A 27,911-nucleotide genomic window follows, 5' to 3' on the forward strand; every position below is an offset into this window, starting at 1 on the left:
GAGGATGTCAATTCAAAGCCAGCCAGGGAAGAAAAGTCTAAGAGACTCTATCCCCAATTGATTAAAAATGCTGGACCAGAGGCATGATTCAAGTGGTAATCAACCATGAGCAAGAAACCCAAGCAAGAGCACAAGGCCATCATGATTTCAAACCCTGAAACAAGCATACACACCAAAAACAAAAACAGTAACAAAATAACAAAATTCATAGATGGATGGATGCTGATACAGGGATTGCACAGCCCACACCCACACACAAGTATTCCCACACTCACATACTGTCTTTCCATTCCCCAGCTCCTGCACCTCCTGCTCCAGGAAGTCATGCCAACTCTGAGGGTGTTGTCTTCAAACTCCACTCACAAGAAGAAGAAAAAAAAAAACATGTCTTGCCAGGGACCGCACCCACACTTCCCAGCAAGCTTGGCTGCTACCATCATCACCAAGGTATGCTGCCCACTCACCTTTGACAGCCTTCTTAGCAGCCAATCGGCAACCCGGAGCAGAGCTGTCTCTGTCTTTTCTTTGTTAGTAACAAAATGACTCATGTTAACCCTCCCAGAAGTCCTTACTTAATGCTTCATCCTCTCAGGACATCAGGATGATGATGGTATCCAGGAAGAGATGCATCCTATAAGGCTAGACGAAATCCCACATAGCTCGCAGGTGAGTGTCCTTCCTTTCAGCCTACTTACTGGCTTGGATGAAGAGGTGGCCATGTGACCTGGGGGAGGAGATAATGGGGTCACCTCCTCCTACAGAACTTTTCTGATCTCCCAAACAGAGCCTTTCTCAGATCTGTGAGCCTGGAAGTCTCCCTGACTACTGGAAGTCAAGCTTGGTCTCCAGTTCTGATAGAAGAGTCAGGTGGCAGGGTCTGCTCCACCCATGTCAGTGCAGGTGTGTGAAGTGTGCACTGGGTGAGAGTGAATGGTTGCCTAGAAGGCAATAGGCATTGAAGTGTGTGTGTGGGGGGGGGGGGGGTTGGCTCTACGTAGCTTCTCAGAAGTTGATTTCTCTGAGTATTTCTCCTCTGTGCCAATAAATTGTTGCCAGATGTCTGGTCATATATAGTTCCAGTATAAAATCTCATGAAAAAGGTTTAACACCATTAACTGCTTTGGGGTGGAAAAACAGAAGGGGTGCTGGTGGGGGGGGGGGAGGGCTCCTGTCTATCAGATAGGGGATCCAAGAGCAGAATATATTTCTCTCTTCCATTCCTACTGTGGCCTCAATTTAAACACCACAAAGACCATCCCATTCCCTTATGACACTCCAAGATTTCTCAATTGACCACATTTGTATTAAAAGCTCCAGGATAGACAGGGCTTCTCTCTTTCTTCCAAGGTAAGAACCAGGGCAACAAGGACCATACAACCTGCAAATACAAACTGCAGGTTGGTGGCAGGACAAACTTTCCAGACCTGCCCCAGTCACTTGCCTGGACTCCACTCCTGTTCACTAACCTAGGCTAAACTCCTCTAAAAGTCTAGCTATTGAAGTCACTAGTGGACTGGCCAACCAAAGTGGGGCTGAGGTTCTTTTTCTTGGTAAAACACATCTGGCATGTCAAACTCAGCCACCACGGGACCATTCTGGATGACATAGACTACAGGAATCCAATGAGACACAGGTGTGTCCTATCACCTGAAGCCTTAGCACAGCTTCCCACTGGGCTATACCCAACTCACCTAGCCAGAACAGCAGGAGCAGCAGCAGCAGTGCTCAGCATATGTGATGAGCTCTCCATAGGAAGTCAGGTGCTTTGAAGTTCAGAAAATGCCCTTCCCCCATCTTCCTTCCTTCCCAAGTTGTAATGAATTGCAACTGTAATTTAACCTCTTCTTTGCAATCAGCAAGTCTTGTCTATCCCCTGAGAAAGAAAGGCATGAAGAGACATTCAGTACAGCCAGTGTGCCTACAGTCTCACATATTTCCACATGTGCCTAGTCTTTTAGGGGGATGTGACCTTGCTGGGGTTGGCAGGTACCCACAGGTCTAAAGAAGGGCATCTTGACACCCTGCCCCCAACTACAAGCTAATGGAGAAATCGTTGGCTATTATATCATGCCAGTTACTCAAGCCTGGCGTCTCTCTACTACACCCTCCCCAGCTCTTTAGATTCTTCAACCACCCAGGGGTAAAAGTAGCTGATAGGCACCTGGCAAACACTGAAAACTGTGAGGAGAGTAGTGAAAAAAGGGATAAGTTTTAGTGGAGTGTTTGGGGATCAAAGAAGAAAAAATAGGCAACAGGAGAGATAGGAAGAGATACTTAATGTCAGCCACTCATACTGGGACATGTTTAGGCATGCTTTTACTGTTAGATTTCCTATTGAATCAAAGCAGAAAAACCTCTGGATCCTGGGTCTGAAGTCCTATTTGTTGATTCTGTTTGGAATAATCTTCAAGATTCTATTCTTGTAATATAATGAGATTTTTTTTTCATCCTGGAATTGAACTCAGCACCTCATAGTAACTAGGCAAGGGCTCTACCACCCTGAGCCACACACCCAATCCCACATATTCAGGTTTTGATGAGCAACAAATAACAGATTTACATTTGAGCATAGGCACTACTTAAAATTAAGGTATGGGTTTCCCTAAACCCCTGGTGTTGTGGAACTTTCATGACACAGATGACAGCATTCCTATGTGTCCAGTATTACTGAATTCCAGTTGGAAATGCTATCAAATGTGAAGCATTTTGAATGACAACCAAAGCTCAAAACTCTCTGAGATATTTGGATGATAATTGTCCATCCAGTGAAGTCTAAAAATATTACTAAGTTGGAAAGAGTTCAGATGTGAAACACATCTGGTTCTTTGGATAATGACACTCAACTTGTATTTTCATATGGATGCTAAATTGAGTTGAAGGATGCAGAGATGTGAGAATAGCAAAGTAAAACAACACAACACACAATAAAAATGATAGTCTTTTTCAAAATATATTAATGCATGGATTGATCCTAATAACTCATAACTGTGCACCTATGTGAAACATAGCTCAAAAACTTATTGATAAGGATGTGTAATCAAAAGTGTTGGAGACAAATAGATTTATTTCTCCCTTTCGGGACTTGACAGTTAAGATCATCTTCTGGCTTTGTTAGTGCTCAGTTGGTGATAAGGGGCTCATGGACTTTTATGTTGTGGATGATTATGAACTGTGATCCTCATATTTCAGCCTTCTGAGTAGCTAGGATTATAGGCATGAGCCACCGACGCTCAGCTTACATTTTGTTTTAATAGAGAACAATATTTAACTCGTGAGGGGAAAGCTTTAGATTCTGGTTGGCAGGTAGATAGAATGTTGGAATACAAAGCTTTTTACAGGCAAATGATCATCCAATAGGAAAGTTCCAGTCATTCTTAATCATAATTTTGGCTGTGATGAAGAAGTCAAGGCAGTCCTAAAATCTCAGTGAAGCCATCAGCAGGCTTTCACTCTTCGATGGAGTCAGGACAGTCACTGTTGAGTTCTGCAAGTGCTTTGAGAAGACCCCTTGCCTGTGTGCTTTATGTTCATACTTCCACTAAATTTTACATAGACAACTGCAGTTACCAGGATTATTCCTCACTAACTCATTACTCTGAAAACACTAATTTGTGCTTTTCTTGGGGAGGAAATCTCAGTTCTGTAACCTATTCTGCATAGCTCTTCCCTTTTATTCTACACCATAGCTGCCAGATGTCTTAATTCCTTTTTCCAAAATTACCAAATATATTTTCAAAAGTAATTCACTATACAGTGCCCAATTCTCCCAATTTACTAAAGACCTTGCTCACTAAAAAATCTCACATCCCAAGAAAGGGAAATTAAGATGTTTGGTCCTTCTAGGCCTACCCTGCCCAGCAAGGTAGCTCCTGCCCATATAGGGATATCTAAGTAGCAATCAATTAAAATACAACAAAATAGAAATTCAGTTCCTCATTCACAGCAGCTACATCTCAAGAATTCAATGGCAACATATGGTTGGTGATATCATATTAAGGATAGACTGATACTTGCATTATTACAAAAAGTTCTATTGGATAGTACAGAGCTCGAAGAGTATTTCTTGAATTTCCCTTCAACTACTGTTCTTTAAAACATTGAGCTTAGCTGGGTGCCAGTGACTCATGCTTCTAATTCTAGCCACTCAAGAGGCTGAGATCTGAGGATCATGGTTCAAGCTCAGACACAAGCAGACAAATCCTTGGGACCACTATCTCCAACTAACCAGCAAAAAACTGAAAGTAAAGCTGTGGCCCAAGTAGCAGAGAATCACTTGAGAATCTTGTATGAAAAAGCTAAGCAAGAGTTGGAGGCCCTGACTTCAAATCCCAGCACAAAAAAGAAAGAAAGGAAGAAAGAGAGACAAACAAATTGCCTATTTGCATATTCGATGCTAAAACCACCACTGTAAACATAGCAATTTGTTTGTTGCAGATGTTACTCAGAACTAGCTACATTCCCTGTGCCCAGATAGTCTAGTGTGAACCTAACATGTTCACTGATGTGCCACAGATGGTGTCAGAAATAGTCATCGTGAGCATGGTGGTATGGAGAGTGATAATCATGGTGATCACACTTCCCAGGAACTCTTCTCATGGCAAACTCCACTTTATGTAGGAAAATACAAGGCAGTATTTCTGCTACAGGTGCTGAGAGGATTCTCCAGGGAAAAACATGACATTCTTTTTTAAGATTGATAAAGCAAAACCCTTATAAGTTATTTGATGAGAAAGCTTAGTAGAGCAATATATACAGTGAATTTTGTTTCATTTGGTAAAAATAACCATTTTTATTATGGCAAAACAGGCTAGGTCTTTGAACAGCTGCAAATACAATACAGAGTCCCCTGGAAAAATGGGTTTCCAGTGGTAAGACTGGCATCAGGTCCCACCTACAGGCTCAGATGTGGCTTCACCAAATGTTGACAAGAGTAATAATGCACCTCTTAGACTGCTATAGGAAACGAAGCTGAGAGAATTGTGGAAAGTACTACATAAACCATTTGGTGTGTTTCAAAAACATTATTATTATTATTATTATTATTTGTATGAATAGCATATTTGTTTCAACAAGTTAATGAAAGTAATATATTGCAACAATTTTAAATGCCCAGTGTCTAACAATGACAGATTTATTCCTTCAAAGGCCAAGTTCAATTCTCTTCCTTATTCCGTTCTTTTTCTCAGGTAGTTGCAATTCATAGGGTTAAATTTCATTCAAACTCATTCCATACCAAGCCAAATGGATTCACTATCTTTTCATCTTATGATATCAATGAAGTTTTTCTTATGCAAAGACAGGAGAAAGGAGTTGGGATACATGCCTACACACACATGCTCATACACATTCTCTCAAAGAGAGTTGATAAGTCAGAACATTATACTTTAGGTCAATTTCACTTGCCCTTTTCAATTCCTAAGAAACTTCACAGAGGCTAGTGGGAAATTCTGGGTCATTACAATCTTCATGGAAACCCCCAATGTCAATGAAGACTTTTCTTCAGTTTGAAAGCTAATGTTGGCCTCAAGACAGCTGTGAAATATGCTTGGAAATTGTTCCCACCAAATGCTTTCTGGAAAGAATTTGGGCTGCTAACAGTGGAGAAACTAGTGTTAAATTTAGGACACCCACCCTGGCAATGAGGCACTTCTGGGCCATAAGAATGCTCTGTCCAAGGGGTGGGGGTAGGAGACACATGTTGTATAAATTCTATAAGTTTGTCTTTTCATAATACTTAGTGTGTTTTGAGTATCTAAATCCTGCTTGGCTTCAGATGTTAGTGGCTCATGCTTGTAATCATAGCTACTCAGGATGCTGAGATCTGAGAATGCTAATTCAAAGTCAGTCAAGCTGGAAAGTCTGTGATCTCTAGTTAACCATCTCAAATTAACCAGTCAATGCCAGCCAGAAGTAGAGCTTTGGTTCAAGTGGTAAAGCACCAGCCTCAAACAAAATCTCTAAGAGTGAGCGCAGGAGGCTCTCTCTGATTTGAAGCCCCAATACTGGCAAACACACACACACACACACACACACACACACACACACACACACACGGATAGAGAGAGAGAGGGAGAGAAACAAGTCTTGGCTCTTCCCACAGCACCCACATGTATTGTCTCATTTAATATGAGAGGCAATGAGTTTGGTGTTATTGGTGTCTCCCTTGGGGAAATTGAAATACAAATGTTGACTCACCCATGGCTACACAAGTGGAAAAAGCTGAACTCAAGATTTGCAATAGAAAACCCTAACTTCGAAGCTTATCCTAGTCACCATTTATGAAAATATTTTCTCACTTCATTTTGAAGCACAAACTTCTTCAGAATGTACGGTAGGCCAGCAACATCCCCAGATGAACAGGAAGTACACGGAGAGCCCCTCAAGGCACCCAGAAGCTTGCACACATTCTTTGGCAGTCCTTGGCTGGCACACTCTTAGGACTCACACAATGATGTCACTGATGGCAAACACAGAGCCTCAATCAAGATTTCCAGAGCTGGGTACCAGGGATGAAAGGCCTAACAAGCTCATGACCAGCTCTATTTCAGCCAGAAATTCATAACTTATATGGAAGTCTTTTTAGCTGGTCAGATTCCAAAGAAATCTACTTTTGTTGAAGGTGAGGAAGAAGTTGGTTTTATTTGTATAGTTTGGGGCACCAATGAAACAAATTAGAATCACTTTGGGTAACCCCAAAATACCATTAATATTCTAGAGGAAACTGATGGAAAATACTTAAGATACGAGGACTGGGTCTCAGCTAACCTAACAATGAGAAACAGTCTCAGATGAATAATTAATATGTATAATACAGTTTCAATGGGAAAGCAGAAAAATGTCACAGTCCAATAGGTTTGACCTTCAGTTTCAGCTGCTTTGTAAACAAGTGTTCTATGACGTTGCATTCTACTTTCAAACAGCTTTCTGAAGGCACTTTTACTCATGGTGTGGTAAATGATAAACCAAAACAACTCCTTTGACCAAATGAATATGAACAACACTGCAATAAGCAGTCTAGCTGTTTGTATTTTTCCTCTTGCTTTTTTTTTAAATAAGGGGATTTTTTAAGTGCAGTAACCTTTTCCTGTGTTTATGAAGCACTGCCCTATGTTTTCAAGCAGAAAACCAAAAACTTTCAAAATGTCATGTGATAATCATTTCAGCAATGTAAAAATAAGTAGAAAACCAACTAACAAGCAAAACAAAAAAGGATGTATCTGATAATGATCCCTGGCAACATATCTTAAAGCTAAACGTAACCAATATATGTAATTCTAGATAGACTTCATTTTGAAATTTGATAGGTCTACTTTCTTAATAAAGGCCACTTGTATTCCCAAAGCTAGATTAATCTTGATCTGGGTTATATACTAAATGAAATCCTGGTCCCTTGTTAGCATTGTTTATGAGTACACATCTACAGTGTGGATAGATGTAGAAAGAGGAAGATAGGGATGGTCTCGTCATTGTGAATGTTGGTACACAACAGAATGGGAGCCCATGGTGTACACACAAGTTTGGAGGATGGCCCACCTTTCCTCATAGCATTATATTGTCCACACTGGGGACACTGAACTCTTCTGGCTTTTGGAGATAGTCTTTGACTGGGGAGGATTTTCCTCCACAGGGAAACTTTGGTAATTTTGGTTGTAAACCTGAGTGTCCAAGTGGCATCCTAAAATAGTATAGAAAACAGGACAGAAGGGGCTGGGAATATGACTTAGTGGTAGAGTGCTTGCCTTGCATACATGAAGCCCTGGGTTTGATTCCTCAGCACCACATATATAGAAAAAGCCAGAAGTGGCACTGTGGCTCAAGTGGCAGAGTGCTAGCCTTGAGCAAAAAGAAGCCAGGGACAGTGCTCAGGCCCTGAGTTCAAGCCCCATGACTGGCAAAAAAAAAAACCAAAAAAAAAAAAAAACAGGACAGAAAGTTAATAAGGCAGTCTAGGATCAATGTGCCAAATTTAAGCAGGGCAAGTGGATGCTAAAATCAAAGATGTAAGAAGGACTTGAGATTCATGAATAATAGTAATAATGTCCAGGATATAATTACAATGTCTCAGTCATGATAAAAACTACAAAAAACAAGCTAACAAAACAGAGATGAATCAGATACTAGAAGTATCTGATAACATTTTAAGGGAATTATTATTTTTAAAAAGTCAATGAGTTAACTACAAATTCACTTGAAGAAAATAAACATAGAAGGGTGTGGGGGTATAGCTCAGGGATAGAGCATTTGACTGCAGAAAATAAACATAGAAAATATAAGTAAAGAAACCAAAGCGTTATGGAAATTATAGAACTAAAAATATAAAATAAATAAAAATTAAATAAGTGAATGGTTAGGGCAGCAAATAGAATCAAAACATCTAAAGGCATATCAATGGAGTGCTCCCAGTGTGAAAACCAGAGAGAAAAATAAATTGAGAAAAAAATTCATGGGTATTTAGGAGAATGCCAAACAATAACAAATGTTTTAAAGAATAATGTCATTTGAGTTCCATAAAGATAATGGAAAAATAGTAGGGTTGAGAAAATAATGACTGAAAATTCTCCAAATTTGGTTAAAGACAGATTTAAGAAACTGAAAAAATATTCACGTATGATAAGACCAAATAAGTCCTCACTGCAATTGAACTCCTGAGAACTAAACACAAAGTCATGGAAACAGAGAAAGAAAACTCTCACAAGTTTGAATAGCTACATGCTCTCCATCTGAAAGTACCAGGCCAACAGGAAATGGCACAGAATATAGCAAATGCTGAACCAACAGATGATACTGCATTCTTCTTACATAACCACTCTTCAGAAACAAAAGAGGAATGAAGATCTCACATGAAGGAAAAGTGAACAAAATGTGCTGCTAGTAGACCCACCTATAAAGTATCTCCAAAGGAGCTGGGTAATATGATGCATGCATGTAAACCCAACACTCACAGAAAATGCAAGTTTGAGGTATGCCTAGGCTGCATAACAATTCTTTGTCACAAACAAATAACTGAAAGGGTGCTAGTGGCTCATGCCTATAATCCTAGCTACTCAGGAGGCTGAGGTCTGAGATTAACAGTTCAAAGCCAGCCTGGGCAGGAAAGTCCATGAGACTCTTATCTCCAATTAACCACCAGAAAACTGGAAGTGGTGCTGTGGCTCAATGTGGTAGAGTGCTAGCCTTGAGCAGAAATCCTCAGGAACAGCACCAGGCCCTGAGTTCAAGCCCTATGACAGATGACAAGAAAGAAAAAAGAAAGAGAGAAAGAAAGAGAGAGAGAAAGAGAGAGGGAGAGGGAGAGAAAGAGAGAGGGAGAGAGGGAGAGAGAAAGAGAGAAAGAAAGAGAAAGAAAAGAAAGAAAGAAAGAAAGAAAGAAAGAAAGAAAGAAAGAAAGAAAGAAAGAAAGAAAGAAAGAAAGGAAGGAAGGAAGAAAGAGGGAGAGAGAGAGGGTGAGAGGGAAGGAAGGAAGGAAGGGAGGAAGGAAGGAAGGAAGGAAGGAAGGAAGGAAGGAAGGAAGGAAGGAAGGAAGGAAGGAAGAAAACTTGAAGAATCAGGGAAGACAGAGGGAAGAAATAGGGTGCATAGGATAGACTAATTATTTTTATGGGTTTAAAATCATGCTTAATAATAAATACAAAAATTGTATCACCATTTAAGACTCAAGACTATGATATTTAAGAGTAGGAAAAGTAAAGGGATTAAAATGAAAGGAATTCATATTTCATCACATACTTTATTTGAGATGTCAAAACTTTACTAGTAGAATGATTTTAGCAGTAGAATAAGGAAAAGGTCATGTATGTATTGTTCTATCCAGAGCAGCTACCAATAAAATTACACAAAAGATATTATCATAACACTATAAAAATTCAAAATAGAATCTTAAAATTAATTCTAGTGACACACAGGAAGGCAAGAAAGGAGGAATTGGGATTTAAAACAGAAGAGACAAAGAAGAAATAATCCAATAGAAGAGTTTGAGTCCTAACTTATCAACAACTACCTTAAATATGAATGGTCTAAATATACCAATTACATTGGTCATACTGTTGAAAACAACAACAACAAAAAGTACATTTTCAACTATACTCTGCATATAAGAAACTCATTTTAATTTTAAGAAATAGCCAGATTGATAATATAAACAATGAAAAATATATACTATGTAAGCATTTGTTTTCAAAAGGAGAAATACCTAGATTAATTGTACATAAAGTAGACTATACAAGCATAGAAACTAGAGACAAAGAGGTACATTAATATCTTAAATAAAGGGATCAATTCCATAGGAGGATATAGCAATCCTAAAAATAAAGCAAAAAACTAAGAAGACCAAAAAGAGAAATAGATCAATCCATGATTATTTTTAGTAACTTTCCCACCTGTTTCTCAACAAATGATAGAAACATTAACAAAAAAATCAGCAAAGGGAAGTGAACTTTATGTATTTGAGTATACCTGAGGCATGTTATATATAGAGAGAGAGGGAGAGAGAGAGAGAAAGTGCTAAAAACAGAATAAGTAGAGTACAATTGCTGTTCTTGTGAAGAACTTTCCAGGAAAGCAGGAATTAACACAAAAGTTTTGAAAGCTTGAAAATGGAAATGTGCTAGTTGTTCAGCACTGAATATATTCCCTAATTCTAATGATGAATCCAAGATATAAAAATTTGAAATTGAGGAAGGAGAAAATGTGTACCTTTCTCATCATCAGGAATGTGCATGACATGAAAGTATGACAGTCTGAAAGACACATTGCTAGGCAGACTTATTTTGTGAATAACTTTAAAACAACTCACAGAATCACATGACACAAAACTTATTTATGAAACAGAAATTCACTTGAAAATTCTAGAATTTGGATACAAAATGTATAATTTAAGAAATGCTTGGATTGTCTGTTGTGGGAGGTTTATAGTCTAGCCATCAGTTACCTCCACAGTAATAGCTCTGTGACTTTGAACAAACCCCTTAACCTCTCTCAGCTTTCATTTTCTCTTTTGAAAGATGACAAGGTTGCACTAACTTGACCTCAGACCTTTCTTCCCCTGATCTGAACTCTTAAAACAATGTCAGTAAACTTCATGCTTGTAAATAGGATGGATTTTTTATCTTTCCACTGAAAATTCATCTTCAAAATTAGTTATAGAGAAGTCTGCTTTTCAGAGTGAGGTGAAAACCACAACAAAATACTGCATTGCACTGTGGATGCGAGTTGGGGATGAAACAGGCAGACAGATCTGATTGGTGGCCCCAAAGTAACAAAGTGAGGGTTGAAGAAAGTTACAGACTTAAAAAAAAATAAAGGTTCCATTGCCTTTTCAGCATTGGTGTGGTGTGAACAGACTCTAGCCAAGGCTCTTGCTAAAAGCTCTAGCTTTTTAAAAGCAGGGAAATCACAGTGGCCTCTGAGAAACCAGTGCTCTTGAGTATGGTAAAAATAACTCCATGAGTAAAGCATTTCTTTCTCAGTCTCAGCCACATGTCCTATAAATGGACAAGGCTCCTGGGAATACTAAATGCACTGGACATAGACTCCAGGCTCCCTGAAACTTGATTACATCTGAGCATCACACATTTCATTATACCACAATCACCCACCTTTCATTGGGGAGAGGTATTGCAGAAGTGGAGACCGTGATATTAATTTAGAAGCAGAAGTAATTTCGGGGATCTAGCAATAGCACTGAGCAATAAGTTAATAAGAATTAGAAAAATTCAAGGGTAAAAGACCTCCCTACGTCATTATCAAGAATACTTCAATGCCAGAATTAATCCACACAGAAAACAAATCCTTCTGAGCATTTGGAATTCACCTGCCATCATGGATAGAATCTGAGAATAGACACACATCAGACAGCCCTGGAAGTTACTCCTAGTCCCATTGGCTATATCAGTTGTGTTCCTGAAGGACAAGTGGCCCCCTCATCTACAGCTAGCAGCTGAAAGGTCTCTCCTTGGTTCCAAAAGGAAGCCACTCCCGCTCAGTTTTTTCACTCTTACTTCCATGACTCTGTGCCCTGGCCAGCTCTCTCTCTTCAGCATTGCACTTACCATGTACACTCCTACCACCATGGAGTGCGTTCCAAATCCTTTCACCATGACTGGCTCCACATGATGGGGTGGGGATGTATCTTTATAGACTCAGGTTTCCCCCTACACTCTATAGCGGTCAGCCAAGATCAGTTTTCCCTTTAGCTTAGCTCATGCCCTATTTATGGGAGGTGAAATCACCCCTTCAGTATCCACACGCTCTGTTCATAGTTGGAGGAATTAATCACAATGAGAATAATATCCAGTAACCAAGACATCAGTATGTACGAATTCTGTCTGCCTCAAGCCCCAGGTTTCCTGATTCTCTCCTCTTTTTCTTTTTACTGTAGCTGACTTAAAAAATATTAGGTAGTTTTACAAAGGAGTTGCCATTTAACAAAAGTTTATGAATACAGTATGTCTTAATCAGGGTTACCCTTTCAACTTTCAACATTCTCATCATCCCTCCTCACCCCTTCCCTCTCCTTAATTTTATATCTTAACACACACACACACACACACACACACACACACACACACACACACACACACTCATCCTTTTTTCTCCTATTCCTTTGTCCACCTCTTCCCCTTGGATCTCACCCCACCCCTTTCCAGTGCTTGCTTTGGGTGTTTTATTCTGTAGAACTTTGATTTTACCTTTCTAAGAAATTACATTGTTTGAGTTGTATCTTGAATTTACCTTATTTCAGTTATACATTTGTATACACTTGCATACCACCCCAATGTGTTTACTTATGTTTATAAGCTAAATTGGCTGGCCTTAAAATGGGTCCTATCCCTACCAGGCAAAACTGCTCTCTTTGTAGCCCGTGACTACTATATGCAGTTAGATTACTTTATCTTTCCCTGTATGATGTCTGGAGTTTCCTATGATTTCCTCAGTGCACTCATTCTTAGCTAAATTTTCTGTACTTTTAAAATGACAGAATAATGTTCAGGATAATTTAGGCTCCATTAGTGTTTCATGCATACTTTTATTACAGTACTTACCACATCATCCCATAATTTTTTTATTTACCTATCTGTCTCTATCACTTGGCTTTGAGTTCCTCTAGGGTTTAGGTTATGACTTAAACTCATCTTAATATTCCATCTCTTCCTACACCCCCCCCAACAGCTGAATGCTTTGAATGTAGGAGGTGTGTAATGAACAAGCCATCTTTGTAGTAAAGCTGCGTAAACAGGTATACCTGATAGTCACAGATTCATTTCCTGTACAGATAATGTAGCAGGTATACCTGATAATCACATTCATTTCCTGTACAGATAATGCATTATAATTATTTATTTCTTGAATTTATGAACAAAATTTGTAGGCATTTATGATGTAGAGTGTAATATTCTGAAATATGAATTTGTTGCAGAATGGCTAAATTGAGCTAATTAACATATGCCTTACTTCATATACTTATTCTTAGTGGTGAGGACACAAAATCAACTGCCTTAGTAGTTTCCAAGTGTACATTTTATTAACTGTGGGCATCATAATGTGCAATAGATCTATTGAATTTGTTTCTCCTTTTGAAATGAAATTTCATATCCTTTAGCCAACTTTCCCAGCTTGTACTTTCCATCCTTGCTCTCACCCTCTATTTCTATAGCTTTTTTAGATGTTTCTGATAAGTAAGACCATGTAGCATTTGCCTTTCTGTGTCTGCTTTATATCACGTAACATCACACCTGTGGGTTTATTCACATTGTTACAATTGGCAGGACTTCTTCCTATGTAAAGGCTCACTACTATTCCATTGTATAGGCAACATATACACATTTACTTGTTCACTAATTGATGTTTAGCATGCATCTACATCATGATGAATAAATGTTACAACAATAATGGGTGCATGGATGTCACTATGACATGCTGATTTCCTTTCTGTGGGATGCATATCCTGTATTTGAGGCTGCTAGATTTTGTAATGACTCTACTGTTAATTTTTTCAGGATCCTTTATACTATTTTCTGTAATAACTGTACCATATTACAGTTCCACCAACAAGTGTACAAGGCTACCTTTTATCTACATGCTTTTATCTACATGCCATCACTTCTTAAAACCTTTGTGATAATATCCTTTCTGACGAGATTGAGGCTATACCTCATTGTGGCTTCAGTTTGCACTTCCCTGCTGGTTAGTAATGTGGAGGAATTTTTATCTGTTGACTGCTTGTATGTCTTCTTTTAAGATGTCTCTATTCAGGTATTTGGCACATTTTAAAATCAGATTGTTTATTTATTTATTATTCAACAAGTATTTGTAAAATACTATGTACTCCGGACTCTGCTAAGTTCTAGGAACTCAAATACAGTATCTATGAACTCTCAGACATAATGGCATATTTTAAACATTTTATTCATACTCTTCACACAATTTCAGAGCTGCCTAGGGTATTAGGGAAGACAGAGGAGCCAGTTTGGCATGCATGATGTGACTGAGGAAGTGTTTGAGAAAGGATTCCTGGGGAAGGAAGCTGCTGAGCTTCATCTTAGAAGATGATTCTGAGATAACTAGGCAGACATGCTGAGAGAGGGAGGAGGCAGGAGGAGCACAGGCACTGGTTTGGGTGGGAAGCTCTGTCAATGTGCTACAGGTTATTATTGTCTCACATTCCAGATAAAGGATGAGGCTACGGAAGATATCAAAGCCAGGTGAAGGCAGGCAGTTTATTAAACAGACACAAGATATAATGCCATAGCTGATGCTGATATAGGAACATGAACCAAGGATGAATGTGGCATTTCAGGAAAGACTACCCTAGTCTTCGTAAAGAACATAATGAAAAATGAAACTGGGACCCTGGAAAACAGGAGATAGTCACTATGGTACATGCAAGAATGAAGAAGACTTGAACTAAGAGAAAAAATGGAACTGTTTTGAGCCTGATTTGGGAAGTGTCATCATTTAGTAATTAGTTGCACTTGAGGAGTACAAAAGAGAGAGGAAACAACAGCATAGTTGGTGGAGCCATTCTTAAGACAAAGAACAGGCCATCCTGGGTAGAAATGAACTTGTTTTAGAAATGTTCAATTTGCGATGTATCTGACTCATTAAGATTCACAACTACAGGGCGTTGAAGGTGTATTTGAAGCTTGGAGGGGATAGATTTAGGGTTATCTTTAGAATGGTATAAAAATGAATGGTAGAAATCATGACTGAATCAACTACTCAGGAAAATATGTAGTATGAGGGCCTGGAGGTAGACCAGCTCCCAAAGAACTATGAACATAATAGAAGCAAATACTAAAAGAAGAGCTCACTGGAAAGACTTCAAGACTAGTCGTGTCAGGAGTGCATGGAGAGACTGTGCTGCTCACACAAAGCTTTTCAAGGACTGACTCCCATCACCTCCCAGCCACTTGTTTTTCTTTTTCCTCTCCATGCATCCAAGTGTTTGTTCTGCACAGAAATTTCCATCATTACAAAATCAGCTTCTGATTATCTTCATGTTTGTTGTCTGTCTCCTCTGTCACAATATAAAATAAACAACATAACATTAGCAATTGACTCTTATTCCTAGATCATTTCTCTGGCATAGTTAGTGACTGGGAAATAATAGTTGTTAAACAAATCTTTGGCAAATTAAAGAATAGTTTTCTAGTCTCCCTTACACTTGAGGGTAAGTCACGAAAAAGAAAGTCACATTTACTAAGGAAGTTACCCACAGTGTTCAAGCCAAAGTAGGAAAATATCTTAATATAAGTAGGCTTATATCTTAATATTTCCTGTGCAGAAATAATTAAATTTGTGTCAGGCTTGTTTCTTTAAAATTTTGTCAGTGAACAATTCTCATTTCACTCCAATTATTCCTCCATATGACATGAGTCTTCCAAATTCTTGAAGGGAGGAGGAAGGGAGGCAGTGGCAGATTCATATATATTAGTTTAAATATTATATGCCTTCAAAAACTCTACCTGGGTTCTTGGTTAGGGAGAACTGGGAAGACTTATTCATGAAAACGCATCTGGTTATTTACTTGGGATATAAACAGATGCAAATATGGTCATGATTTAGAGCTTTTCTTTTGGCAACACTTTTGTAGAAGGGTTTATAAGAAAATATGGATATTGAGTTTAGATTGTATAATGTTTATGTACAAGGCCTCCTATGCACATATTTTATATTACTATTTATTAAAATGCTGATGATAAACTGGATACCAGTGTCAAACATTTAATCTCTTAGAAATACACTGGAATAACCATATCAATATTAATGGGAGGTTTCATCTGTGGCCTTTGTGAAAATTGTAAAGAAAAATGTGTTAATAAAATGCCAGTCTTCATGTTTGGACACACATATCAGAGATTTGGGTATTTATCTCCCTTCCTTTCCCATGTTTGCCTCAATCTTTATCTATTTGTTTAGACTATGTTCAAGGTTTTTATATAAAGGGATAAAATCAGTAAATCTATGATGTCTCAATGGAAACACTAAATCATGTTAAAGGAGATAGCATAGTAACTCATATATGCATCAAATTACAAAATATTTCTGATCTTTTCTTGAATTTTTCTAATGAGAATAAATGAATAAAAGGGATTCAGCAGAATAGAGCATATTGAGTTAAAGCATATGCACTGTACCCATTATTATGAATTAATTTTTGTGACAGTAAGATATACTGATTATAGTTCACACTTCAGCTCTGATTCTCATTGGTCATGAAATGCATGGTTTTAGTAGTAAGTTCATAGTGCTGATTTAAAGTAGTAAATGAGTTAATATATGTAAAGTGCTTATAACAATGCCTGGCAAGCAGTAAGTTTTTGTTTTTTTTTTTAAGTATTAGTTACCATTACCATGTGCAGTTTTAGCCCAAGCTGTGTTTTGTGTAAGAGTATTATGCCATTTACTTTTTGGATCACTCTGTCCTTTGGGAATGATTTATGATATGAATGTTTGGGTCTGCATGTTGAAACATGTCTATGTTGAAACCTTCACTCCTAAGGTGATGGCAAGAGGTGCTAGGATTTGGGGAAAGTGATTGGATCGTGCAGGCAGAACCCTGAATGGGATTTATGCCATACAGAAGCCTAAAGGAGCTTATTTTCCCCATTCCTCCATGGGAAGACACAGGAAAAAGCCCCATTTATGAACCCAAAGTGATATATCACCAGACACTGAACCTGCCAGCACTTTGATCTTTGATTTCTATTCCTCAGGCCTGTAATAAAATATTTATAAGCCTCCAAGTGTGTGTTTTCTTATAGCAGCCCTGACAAGTGAAGACCTAGTTACTCTGATTCCATTGCTGGCTCTTTCTTCTCTCCTCCCATGCCGAGTTCCTGATGTTTGGTACTTACTAGGTGGGCCTGCTTTTGCTTTGGTTTAGCCTTCTACGTTCCGTTCCCTTTGTGGTACTTTCTCCCAATTCGTATAAGATTTAGGGAAATCGTCAATAACACCAACACCAAGTAGAGACTTACAGAACTGTCCTAGGAACAGCTCTCTTGAGGAATTTGTTCAACCCTCTGAGTCAGTTGCCTAGGGCAACCAGTGAATGATGTCACAAGGCCTCACATTTCTCCTGATTCCCCCCACCCCCACCCCCTTCTGTTGAGGCTGCCAAGGCTGGAGTCAGGAGAAGAGTCCTGCACTCTGCCCAGTCAAATCATGTCTTGTCACCTTCAGGGCAGCACAAACATTCTGACTCCCTCTCAGCAATATCTACACCCAGGTATTTATGCCATGGCTAATTCCCTATTGGTTTCTTCCCTCTGGGCACAGAAATATCTATGTAAATGCAGCATCTGAGAACTCTCACTTTTCTTAATGTAAAGGGACGAGAGAGATTAAGAGCAAGAGAGAGAGGAGGCAGAGACAGAGACAGAGACAGAGAGACAGAGAAAAAGGGACTGATCCTTGGTTTTGTTTCCTGGAGAATCAAAGGTTGTTTCAGTCTTTATAGGGCCTTGGAGATCTCAAGAGCAAAGTTCAACTTTTCCTTTCTTCTTACCTTCCTTCATGCTCTAAGCATTCTAAGTTTTTAACTCCAGGTGAAAAGGGAAAAAAAAATCTGTGTTCTTTTAAAAATTAGATACTGTTGGTATTTCATAATAAGATCACCTAATCATGTCACTAAACCCAGGACAAAGGGCAGCTTATGCTTCATTCCTCCTCAAGGCCTAATGTTGAAACATACCTATCTACAGCTTATCTATTGTTAGGTAAATATCTGTATCTGCACACTGGCAATAATTCTTGCCCTGAACTTTATCAGGACAATAGCTTGAGAGAGAAACGAACTCCAGCCTGTGTTGGAACTCAATCTCAGATGGGTGTGTTTTTCAGCTCTCCAGCCCACATAGGACATTAGGCTTCAACACACAGGACGCCACAAAAGACGCCAGGTATCACAGTGTCCTGGTCAGAGGCTGCCATGACGAAGACATCAACGTGTATATACCACTTTCTTGTCTTAAATTGGTATATCTTCCTCAATTACTACATCCCACAACATGGAACAGATCGGGAGAAATTAGTACTCTTTCAAGATGGTGTACAGTCCAAGTACTTGACAGTCCTGAATCTGGTAAGTCTATATTCCCATAGCAGGAATCAATTTATTTATCCATGATCTCATTTTTCCCCTGATATAATTTTTGGACTTTGCTAAATACAGAATTCTATTATTTGTCTGCTCTTTCCCTTCTTGGCAAGTTTTGTCTTTATTATTTAATTTTCCTCTGAAAAATCCAGTTTGGAAGTTATCTGTAGCTACTGGGCTGACTGGGCTATGTTATTTGTTTGCCTGTTTTTTGTTGATAATTGGTATAGGTTTTGGGGGGCATGGGGAGTTGCTTATTTTTATGGCAGTGCTGGGGATCAAACACAGAGCTTCCGGGGCTGGGAATATGGCCTAGTGGCAAGGGTGCTTGCCTCCTACACATGAAGCTCTCGGTTCTATTCCCCAGCACCACATATATGGAAAACGGCCAGAAGGGGCGCTGTGGCTCAGGTGGCAGAGTGCTAGCCTTGAGCGGGAAGAAGCCAGGGAAGGTACTCAGGCCCTGAGTCCAAGGCCCAGGACTGGCAAAAAAAAAAAAAACAAAAACAAAAACAAAAAAAACCACAGAGCTTCCTACATATTAGGCAAGTGTTATACCACCTCACTACGTCCTCAGCCCTGGTTCATGCTCTTTTGAAAAGAATCTCATCCTGGAACCCAACTAGGGGACTAAAGTAATAGTTTCACCATTGGACTGACTACAAATATAAGAGATTTTGAACCTTGCATAGGAAAGTCTGTGAAGAGAAGGCAGAGTGGCAGAAGGCAGCATGTTGTGTAGGAAGTGTGATTTCCAATGGAAGAATAATGCCATCTTACAACACACACAGACTAACAGATTTATCTAAGAAAAGCAAACACATTTTTCCCATGCTTAGCTCCCACTTCAATTTTTTATAGGCTCAAGTTCCATCTGAAAGGACAAATCACCCCCACTGAGTAGCAAATACAAACTTCCAACCATTTAAAAACCAATTTTGGAACTTAATCCTCTTTGAAAACTATGCAGTGCTGATAAAAAAAAAAAAAATGTCAGTGGTTTCCCTGCTTTAAAGACTCAATCCCAGACTCTGGATTTAGTAGCTAACCTATTGACCCAGTCTCAGGTCCCCTTCTCCAGGAAGGCTGTTCCCCGGCAGAAAAGTCCCTGTCTCACCAGCTCATCCATAGACTTCTGCCTTCATTTCTTTTCCTTGCAATCTCATAGTCTCCCTGAAAGTCCTTGCTGACCAACTTCAGGCCAAGTTTGTTTTTTCTCTTTCCCTGTCTCTCCCTCCTTTCCTTCCTCACTCCCCCTTCCCTCCCTCCCCCCTCTCTTATAGGATATCTGTCTCTGCTTTTTTATGTTTAGAAGTATCAATTTCCTTCCCCATTTGTGAGCCTTAAACTTCCAATCAAACTCTTAACTTGATCAAAACCAGGAATTTTTCTATCTTGGTTCTTGCTAATCCTTATTAGCTAACAGTTCTACCTTGTGTTTGCCACAATGGTAGTGCTCACAGGTAGGTGTTTAGCCACAGGAACTTGACCTGCAGGTTCACTGGGCTTGCTGAGATTTCTCCTTTTGAAAACGCACTTCAGGGCTGGGAATATGGCCTAGTGGCAAGAGTGCTTGCCTCCTATACATGAAGCCCTGGGTTCGACTCCTCAGCACCACATATATAGAAAAAGCCAGAAGTGGCGCTGTGGCACAAGTTGGTAGAGTGCTAGCCTTGAGCTAAATAAACAAGTAAATAAATATGACTGAAATACATTGGCTAATTTTTTTAAATATACATATATTTTATTATCAAACTGAATTACAGAGAGGTTAAAGTTTCACACATTAGGCATTGGATACATTTCTTGTACTGTTTGTTACCTCGTCCCTCATTTCCCCCTCCCCCTTCCCTCTTTCCCTTCCCCCTCCCTCCCCATGAGTTGTTCAGTTGTTCAGTTCATTTTCACCAAACAGTTTGTAAGTATTGCTTTTGTAGTTGTTTGTCTTTTTTTACCCTGTGTCTCTCGATTTTGGTATTCCCTTCCAATTTCCTGGTTCTAATACCAGTATACCCGGTTTCCAATATACTCAGGTAAGATACAAAGATAGTGTAGGTACAACCACAGGAAGGCGATACAGGAATATCATCAATAATCGAGGCTACAGTTACATATGGCACGTTGAAAGTATTTCCAACTGTGATATAACAATCGTTTCCATAACATGGAGTTCATTTCACTTAGCATTATCTTATGTGTTCATAAGGGTATAGCTATTGGGCTCCTGTGATTGGCTAATGGTTTATGGCTAATGTTAGAACTCTCAGATAGAGACTAAGGACTAAGATTGATTGCACAACAGCAATAATCACCTGGCTTTCTAAAATAGCTCTTGTTTATTGAGCAACCATGACAGACAGCATGGTGGTTGGGTCTTTGCAGATAATGGAGAAATCAGTGATTGATGGCCTAGTGTCTGGGAACAGAACAGGAGTCTCTGTTCATTTGCTGTGTGATTTCAAGTAATTATGCCATTAATCTGTGCCCTACTTTGCTCATGTATCACTATACACAAAGAACTCTGTATCATCCTATCTTCCCACAGCAGAGGGATTCATCCCACAGCTCCTAGGAGGAAGAGCATAGGCCCCTGAGGGCTCATGGTGACCTTGCCTCCCAGAATTGCTCAGGCAGAAGGCAGCATCTCCACCAAGATGTAGGGTTCTCATTGGGCAGTTACATCTAGTGACTGATTCCAGAGGTCTTCCACTGTCAGCTTCAACTGTCCTGCTTAATCCTCCTTCTCTCCCTCTCCAGATTTTACCAAAGCAACCTCAGTGAGTTCCACACAGGTGTGTCTCAGAAACCCTGACTGTTTCCAAGAGAATTCATCATATCAGTACAAAAATATTCCTTTCCCTCCTCCTCAACTCCTCCTCCTTTCCCTCTTCTTCCTCTTTGTCTTCCCTCCTTTCTAATAAAGGCATATTAACACCCAGCTGGTCCTGGCCTATATTGTGTGTAGTAGAAATTAGGGTATGTAATCGGTGTGCTATGGAATCAATGGCCAGAATATGATTCTAATAGGTGTGAGCCACTTTCTAGAAACCTCCATCACACCTGTAAGCTACTCTGTCTCAAGACATTCTACCAAGGGCAGTTATTATACACATTAGCCAAGCATTCTAATATTTTTTTCCTAAGCTACCCCATGATGTCTCCCTCTCTCTCTCTTTCTCTCTCTCTCTGTATATATATACATGTATATATTCCTCATATGTATTTTTGTCATTCAGTGTACATATATTTTTTTGTTTTGTTTTGTCAGGAGTGGGGCTTGAACTCAGGGCTTGGGTACTATCTCCAAGCTTTTGAATTCAAGGCACATTTTTGCACTCTACCCCTCTAAGCCACAGCGCCACTTCCAGCTTCCTGGTGGCTAACTGGAGATGAGTCTCATAGACTTTGTTTCCCTGGCCTAGCTTTGAACTGCAGTCTCTTGAGTAGCTAGGATTACAGGCATGAGCCTAGTACCTAGCCTCATGATGGTTTGTTCTCATTGTTTTCACCTCATTCCAGATAGTGTTTTTCACATTATTTCTCCTCCTGTGTTCTTTATTTCATTCTTGTATCTCAGTTTCCGACTTAAACTAAGTGCACATGAATAAGCAGTTAGTGTTTCAGGTATTAATTCAGATAGACTTCTATTCTCTGCAGAGAATACCCCACCACCACCACCACAGAGAGATGAGAGATGAACCATTTATCTCTGCCAGCACTGGTTGCTCTTTTGTTCTGGAATCACCTTTCACTTCAGTATTGCATCATGCTGAAGGAGGGGCATAGAAAATCCAAGCCCAGATTCTTGACTCACTCACAAAGAGTCATCAAGTCTTCCTTGGAGAACTTCTGGAATCTCCCTCTCCAGAATCATTTTGCAAGTAGAAGGAATTCTCATGCTTAAGATGGTTCTGGCTTTAAGGCAAGGGAATAAACTTGATGGTTTAGAAAGGCTACATTGCTATGATGATTTTTATGATTTCTGTGGAGTTGTGAAGACTCAGATTATAGAACCAATATATCCCTTAGCTACAGTTCCTTAAATTGCATTAGTTTTTTTTTTTAAATTTAAATTAATCTCTGTCACTGGTGGTTATGTTTGCCAAGCGATAACAGAAATGAACAAACTTAGAAGATCAGTGTTTCAGGAACAGTCACAGAATACTCCAAGTTAGGGAAACGTCAGGAGAAAAGATGAGTCAGAGTGACAGGTCTGAATAAAATTTAAACAGGGAGATACACTGAAATCTGCTTTCCCAGGCAGTCAAAATAGTTGAGAAATGGGAATGATAGTAATGTTGTTGAAAGATTTTAAAAGAAGACCAATTGTTTCTATCATTCAATGCCACTATACAGTCTGCTAGGAATGTAGTAACTAATTGCCACAGACTAGGTACCTTTAAAATGCTCACAGCTGCTGTGCACTGGTGGCTCATGCCTATAATCCACGCTACTCAGGAGGCTGAGATCTGAGGATCAATGTTGAAAGTCAGCCCCGGCAGGAAAGTCCCTGAGACTCTTTTCTTTGATCAACCACTAGAAAAACTGAAAGTGGTGCTGTGGCTCAAGTGGCAGAGTACTAGCCTTGAGCTGAAGAGCTCCTGGACAGTGCCCAGGCCCAGAGTTCAAGCCCCATGAGACTACAAGTCTGAAATCAAAGACCCAGTAAGACTCATTTCTTCTGAATCCTTTCCTTGACTTGGAGAAGTGTTTTCTCATGGTCTTCCTCTATGTGCCTATATCCTAGTTGCCTTCTCTTATGATAACCAATTCTGTTGGGTTAGGGCCTCCCATATGTACTCATTTTACTTGATTACATCTTTGTGACCCTGCCTCAGGGCAAGCATAGTGGTACAGATCTATGGTCCCAGCTACTGGCCAGGTGAGTATAGGAAGATTACAGTCTGAGTTCCCTGAGCTAAAGCATAAGACCTTATCCACAAAATAAACTAGAAGCAAAATACACTAAAAGCAAAATAAACTGAAAAACCTGAATTATTAGAGAAAACAGAAGACTGTCTCTAAACAGAGTTACATTCTGAGTGATTGATAAGGCATTAGGATTCCAAATTTGTGAGCCTGTGGCAGCTAATACTTTTTTCCCAAAATTAATCTCTCTGTTGTTTTGTGTGTTTGTTTCCTGTGTTGGTACAAGGTCCTGAACTCAGGGACTCAATCTTCAGATCTCAGTTCCCTGAGTAGCTAGGATTACAGATATGAACCACTGGCACCTGGCTTACTCTGTGTATTTTGTAAACACTATCGTATTGCATTGTTTGGGAAGAATGAGCACTACTGTTGACCTGATGAGCTGACCTAAACTTGTCCTCAACTGCAGTCTCCTGAAGTCTCTTAGCATTCGTGGCATCTCATTTTCCACACCCCACAGCTTGCTCTGCCTAGTGTTAGTGGCTGCTGCATGCCCTAGCTCTCACCCTCACAACACCCTGATGCCTCTTTCTAGAGCTCTGATGTGGGGCTCCTAAAGTATAGCTTGTTGATATAGATGATGACAGGTCAGCCTTGTCTGTGAACCTGCAACCATACTGTTGGCCCCTGAAGCCGTGATGTATGCCTGTGAGTCCACTGGAGAGCAAAGGCTGGAGGGCAAGTTCACACTAGAGAACCTAGCCATGCTACCATTGTAAGTGGCTCTTTGCCCATGTGCTGTTGATGGGGTTCTTCTCACCTATGTGCAGCTATATCTTATCTTATTACATCCTCCTTTTAAGCTGACTCTTTGTTTGGTTTTCACTTCAGCTCAAATCCATTACACAAAATACTGTACACATTATTATTCCCTAAACAAATTACCTCAATCAGTTTTAGTGAGCAAGGTCAAGGCCCAATGAGCTGGAAGCCCAGCTCTTGAATTGGCTCTCAACCAAAACAGCCCAGTATCCCCCTCTTTCTCAAACCAACATTGCTCCCAGAGGAATGTGGGTTTATATCAGTGAAGAATGTATTAATTAAAGCAAATGAAAATGTCCTCATTTGTTGTAATGAATTTAGCTCTTACAGGCCATTTTCTTTGGGGTCGCCTGCTTGGATGATGTGCTAAAAAGAATTCAAGGAAGAAAAGACATTAAGTTCATAACTGCCTTCAGAGATCTGCTTTTTACCACACTGGCTTTTCCTATATCCACTGTAAGTTACCAACATGTGCACTGAGAATAATAAACATGTACAAACAGACACTGGGCAGCTAGGTGGGAACACATTGTTTCCAGTCAGCCCAACTGCGTTTGCATATGTGTCCTGTATGAGGACTGGCACCACATTTCCCAGGGGCTGGACAAATATATTTCTCATCAGCTTCATCGTTAATCTTGTATCTTGGTGAAAGTTTGATGCTAGGTCCTTATTGCTGTGTAATGAGGAGGCTTGAAGGAACTTTCTTAATCACAATATAGTCAGCAATCCATGCTTATTGTGAACCAAAACTAGATGAATAAAACAACACAATAAAAATAAAATTAAAACAGTAAAATAATGATACTATATTAAGTATTCTTAATCCAGAAAAGTAATCCAGAAAGGATTTAAGTTAATCATGGCAATATCATGCCATTTTGTACAATAATAATAATAGAATATGGTAAAATAATATAACATAATATAATTATTGAATGGCAATATTAGTCATTTTATATAAGGGACTTGAACCCCTCCAAGGAGGGATCTTGGAGCCAATCCCCCACAGATATTGAGAGATGACTGCATAGCTGAGACAATTTTGATTATTCCAGGGTGATATGAATGAAGGTCCCTGGGTAGAGAAGTGATTTATTTCCTTTCATACATTCTGTTTTATTTGCTACAATAAATGTATCTTACTTGTACAAGTGGAAAACCATCAAGTGGAATATTAAAGCTATGAAGCATTCAAAGTTGGCACATGGAAAAGACAATCTAGGAGCGAAAGATAGCCTAGTGAAGAGCAGACAGTAAATCTCTCATTCGCTATGCTGAGTGAGCTGGCTGGCATCAGATAGATGCTAGGCACCATAAGCTTGTTAGCTCATGTTGTCCACAGTGTTAAGGCATTGTTTGTGTTCCCATTCATTAGCTACAATACTAACCGACTGACAGGTCCACAGAGCCTGTGATTAGAAGTGGCTACCTTTTTTCATTGTCTTCCTTTTTTTGATACTGAGAGCCTAAAACTAAACATAAAATGAAACCATCCAAACACTGATGAGTTCTCAGGTAAAGCAAACAGTTGCATTCTTGTTTCCTTTTCAGAATACCTCCCCCTCCATGCTCAGAAATGTCCTAAAGATCATGTTTTGAAAATGAACAATCGAGAGGGGGGGTATGAGGGACAAGGTAACAAACAGTACAAGAAATGTATCCAATGCCTAATGTATGAAACTGTAACCTCTCTGTACATAAGTTTGATAATAAAAATTTGAAAAGAAAATGAACAATCAATTTTTTTTCATTTTTAAAGCTTAGAAATTAGGTCTATGAAATTTTTGGAAATGGTAAGATCAGAGGTTTATCAGTTCCCCATCCCATCATGTGTTTTGCTTTAATAACATAGGGTAGAGATTGTTTGGCAAGATATTCAAGGAGTACCATAGATGGAGATGAGCACAAAATTCTGAGCCTTGAAGAAATTTGACCCCCAGTTACCTAGGAGCTTGTCATTTAGCATCATTCTTTTGTGTCCCCTTGCTCTTCCTACTTTAAAAGCTGGGGACTGGTATCTCATGCCTGTAATCCTAGCTACTTAGGAAGATTGTGGTTTGAAGCCAGTCTGGGCAAGAAAATCTGAGACTCTTACCTTCAACTAACACCCCCTCCCCCACAAAAAAAAGCCAGAAGGAGAGCTGTGGCTCAAGTAGTAAAGTGCTAGTGTTGAGCACTGAAGCTCAGGCACAGAATCCAGGCTATAAGTTTGAGTCTCAGGATTGTCACACAGACACAAAAATAAAAGCAGAGCAAGACTAGGCAAAGAATTTGTAAAAACCCAAGCTATTCCATAGGCCACACTCTCAGCATCCTTGGTACAGACTTAAAGGAGCAAGAAGCCAGTTTGCCATGAAAAAAGTGGACTCCTAACTCACCAGAACCTTGTATTATTTATTTACTCATGTCAGTGATGTATTATTTATCTACTTATGTGTTTTGGTAATTTAAATAGTAAACAGAATCTGTTCTGAGATGTTTAGGCCACTGGAATCCTCAGACCAGTAACAGTGATTCATACAATCAGAGCTCAAGCAGTCAAGCAGGCTTGTAGCTACCAGAATCCAAAGAGAACAAATAGAGCAATAACCATTTGCCTCTGCGGTTGACATTCCTATGTGGTGTGTACAAATAGCCTTAAAACAGGTACTCATTTTGCTATGTTTTCTTGGTGATCTTAGAGTGCTCAGATTGGAACACAAAACTAATGATGCCATTTTTTTTGTTTCACTTTCCAGTTTGTATTTTTGGCATTCTGGAGCCTCTTTCTTTATGATCGAAATCTCATTTACCCCAAGGCCCTGGATAATGTCTTTCCACTATGGCTGAATCATGCAATGGTGAGTGAAAGACAAATTAGGGGAACATAGAATGCCAATAGTCTCTCTACATGAAACTCCAAAGTACCTTATTCATATTTCCAAAGTGGTCCTCTACTCCAAATAGCCCATCTACTCCTCCTCCTCTTCCTCCTCCTCCTCCTGCCACTGTTTATGTAAAGAACACGTTGAAGATGTGAAACAAAACAGAACCTGGTATTATAGCTACAGAGGCTACTGAGAGCAGAAGAGATGTCCAGATTACTGTCATGTAGCTTAGGAAGTCATTGTAAAGACATGCAACCAAGAGGACCAGACCATCTTTTGGTAGTTGGAACCCTGAAAAGGAAGTGCCTGCCACCTCTAACAAAGAATTAAATTCCAACCTAGGAAGGAAATAAAGCAAGCTTGAAGCAAAACCCAATCCAAATATCCAGAGAGAACCTCACCACTCAGCTCCTTGAGGGGTTCCTTAACTGACTCTTCTTTAATACTGTCATATTTTTACTTAGGCATTTCTATGTATTTACTCAGTCGTGTATTATTTATTCACTCATGTACTTTGAGTTAAGTAGAAAATAGAATCTGTCTGAGATGTCCAAGCCACTGGAATCCTAAGACCAGTAATAGTGATCCGAACAATCAGGACTGGAGCAGGTTCTTTAGGTCTCCATCAGAGAACTGGGCCCAAGTCCCAAGCACTAACTACATCAGGTCTTTGAAATCTGAACTCAGTTTTTCAATATTCAACGAATGTACATTCACATTATTCAGGAGTTTGAAAGGAGGTTTTAGATTCT

At 39.5% G+C, this 27,911-nt stretch overlaps 1 protein-coding gene across 2 annotated transcripts in view; it reads left to right on the forward strand.

Moving 5' to 3' along the window:
• Positions 1 to 604: 604 nt before the first annotated feature.
• LOC125352256 (androgen dependent TFPI regulating protein) overlaps positions 605 to 27,911 on the forward strand; it is a 79,413-nt gene continuing 52,106 nt past the window's right edge. Inside the window, exons 1-4 of one of the 2 annotated variants that reach the window (XM_048347377.1) lie at positions 605 to 666; positions 18,343 to 18,583; positions 24,611 to 24,745; positions 27,031 to 27,132. In XM_048347377.1, the coding sequence (XP_048203334.1) occupies positions 18,431 to 18,583; positions 24,611 to 24,745; positions 27,031 to 27,132 (390 nt within the window). In that variant the 5' untranslated portion in view covers positions 605 to 666; positions 18,343 to 18,430. Of the gene's footprint in view, positions 667 to 17,598; positions 17,729 to 18,342; positions 18,584 to 24,610; positions 24,746 to 27,030; positions 27,133 to 27,911 lie in introns of those variants that run through there. The other variant, XM_048347374.1, reaches the window with a different exon arrangement.

The sequence above is a fragment of the Perognathus longimembris genome, chromosome 6 (assembly GCF_023159225.1).
Source record: "Perognathus longimembris pacificus isolate PPM17 chromosome 6, ASM2315922v1, whole genome shotgun sequence".
Lineage (NCBI taxonomy): Eukaryota > Metazoa > Chordata > Mammalia > Rodentia > Heteromyidae > Perognathus > Perognathus longimembris.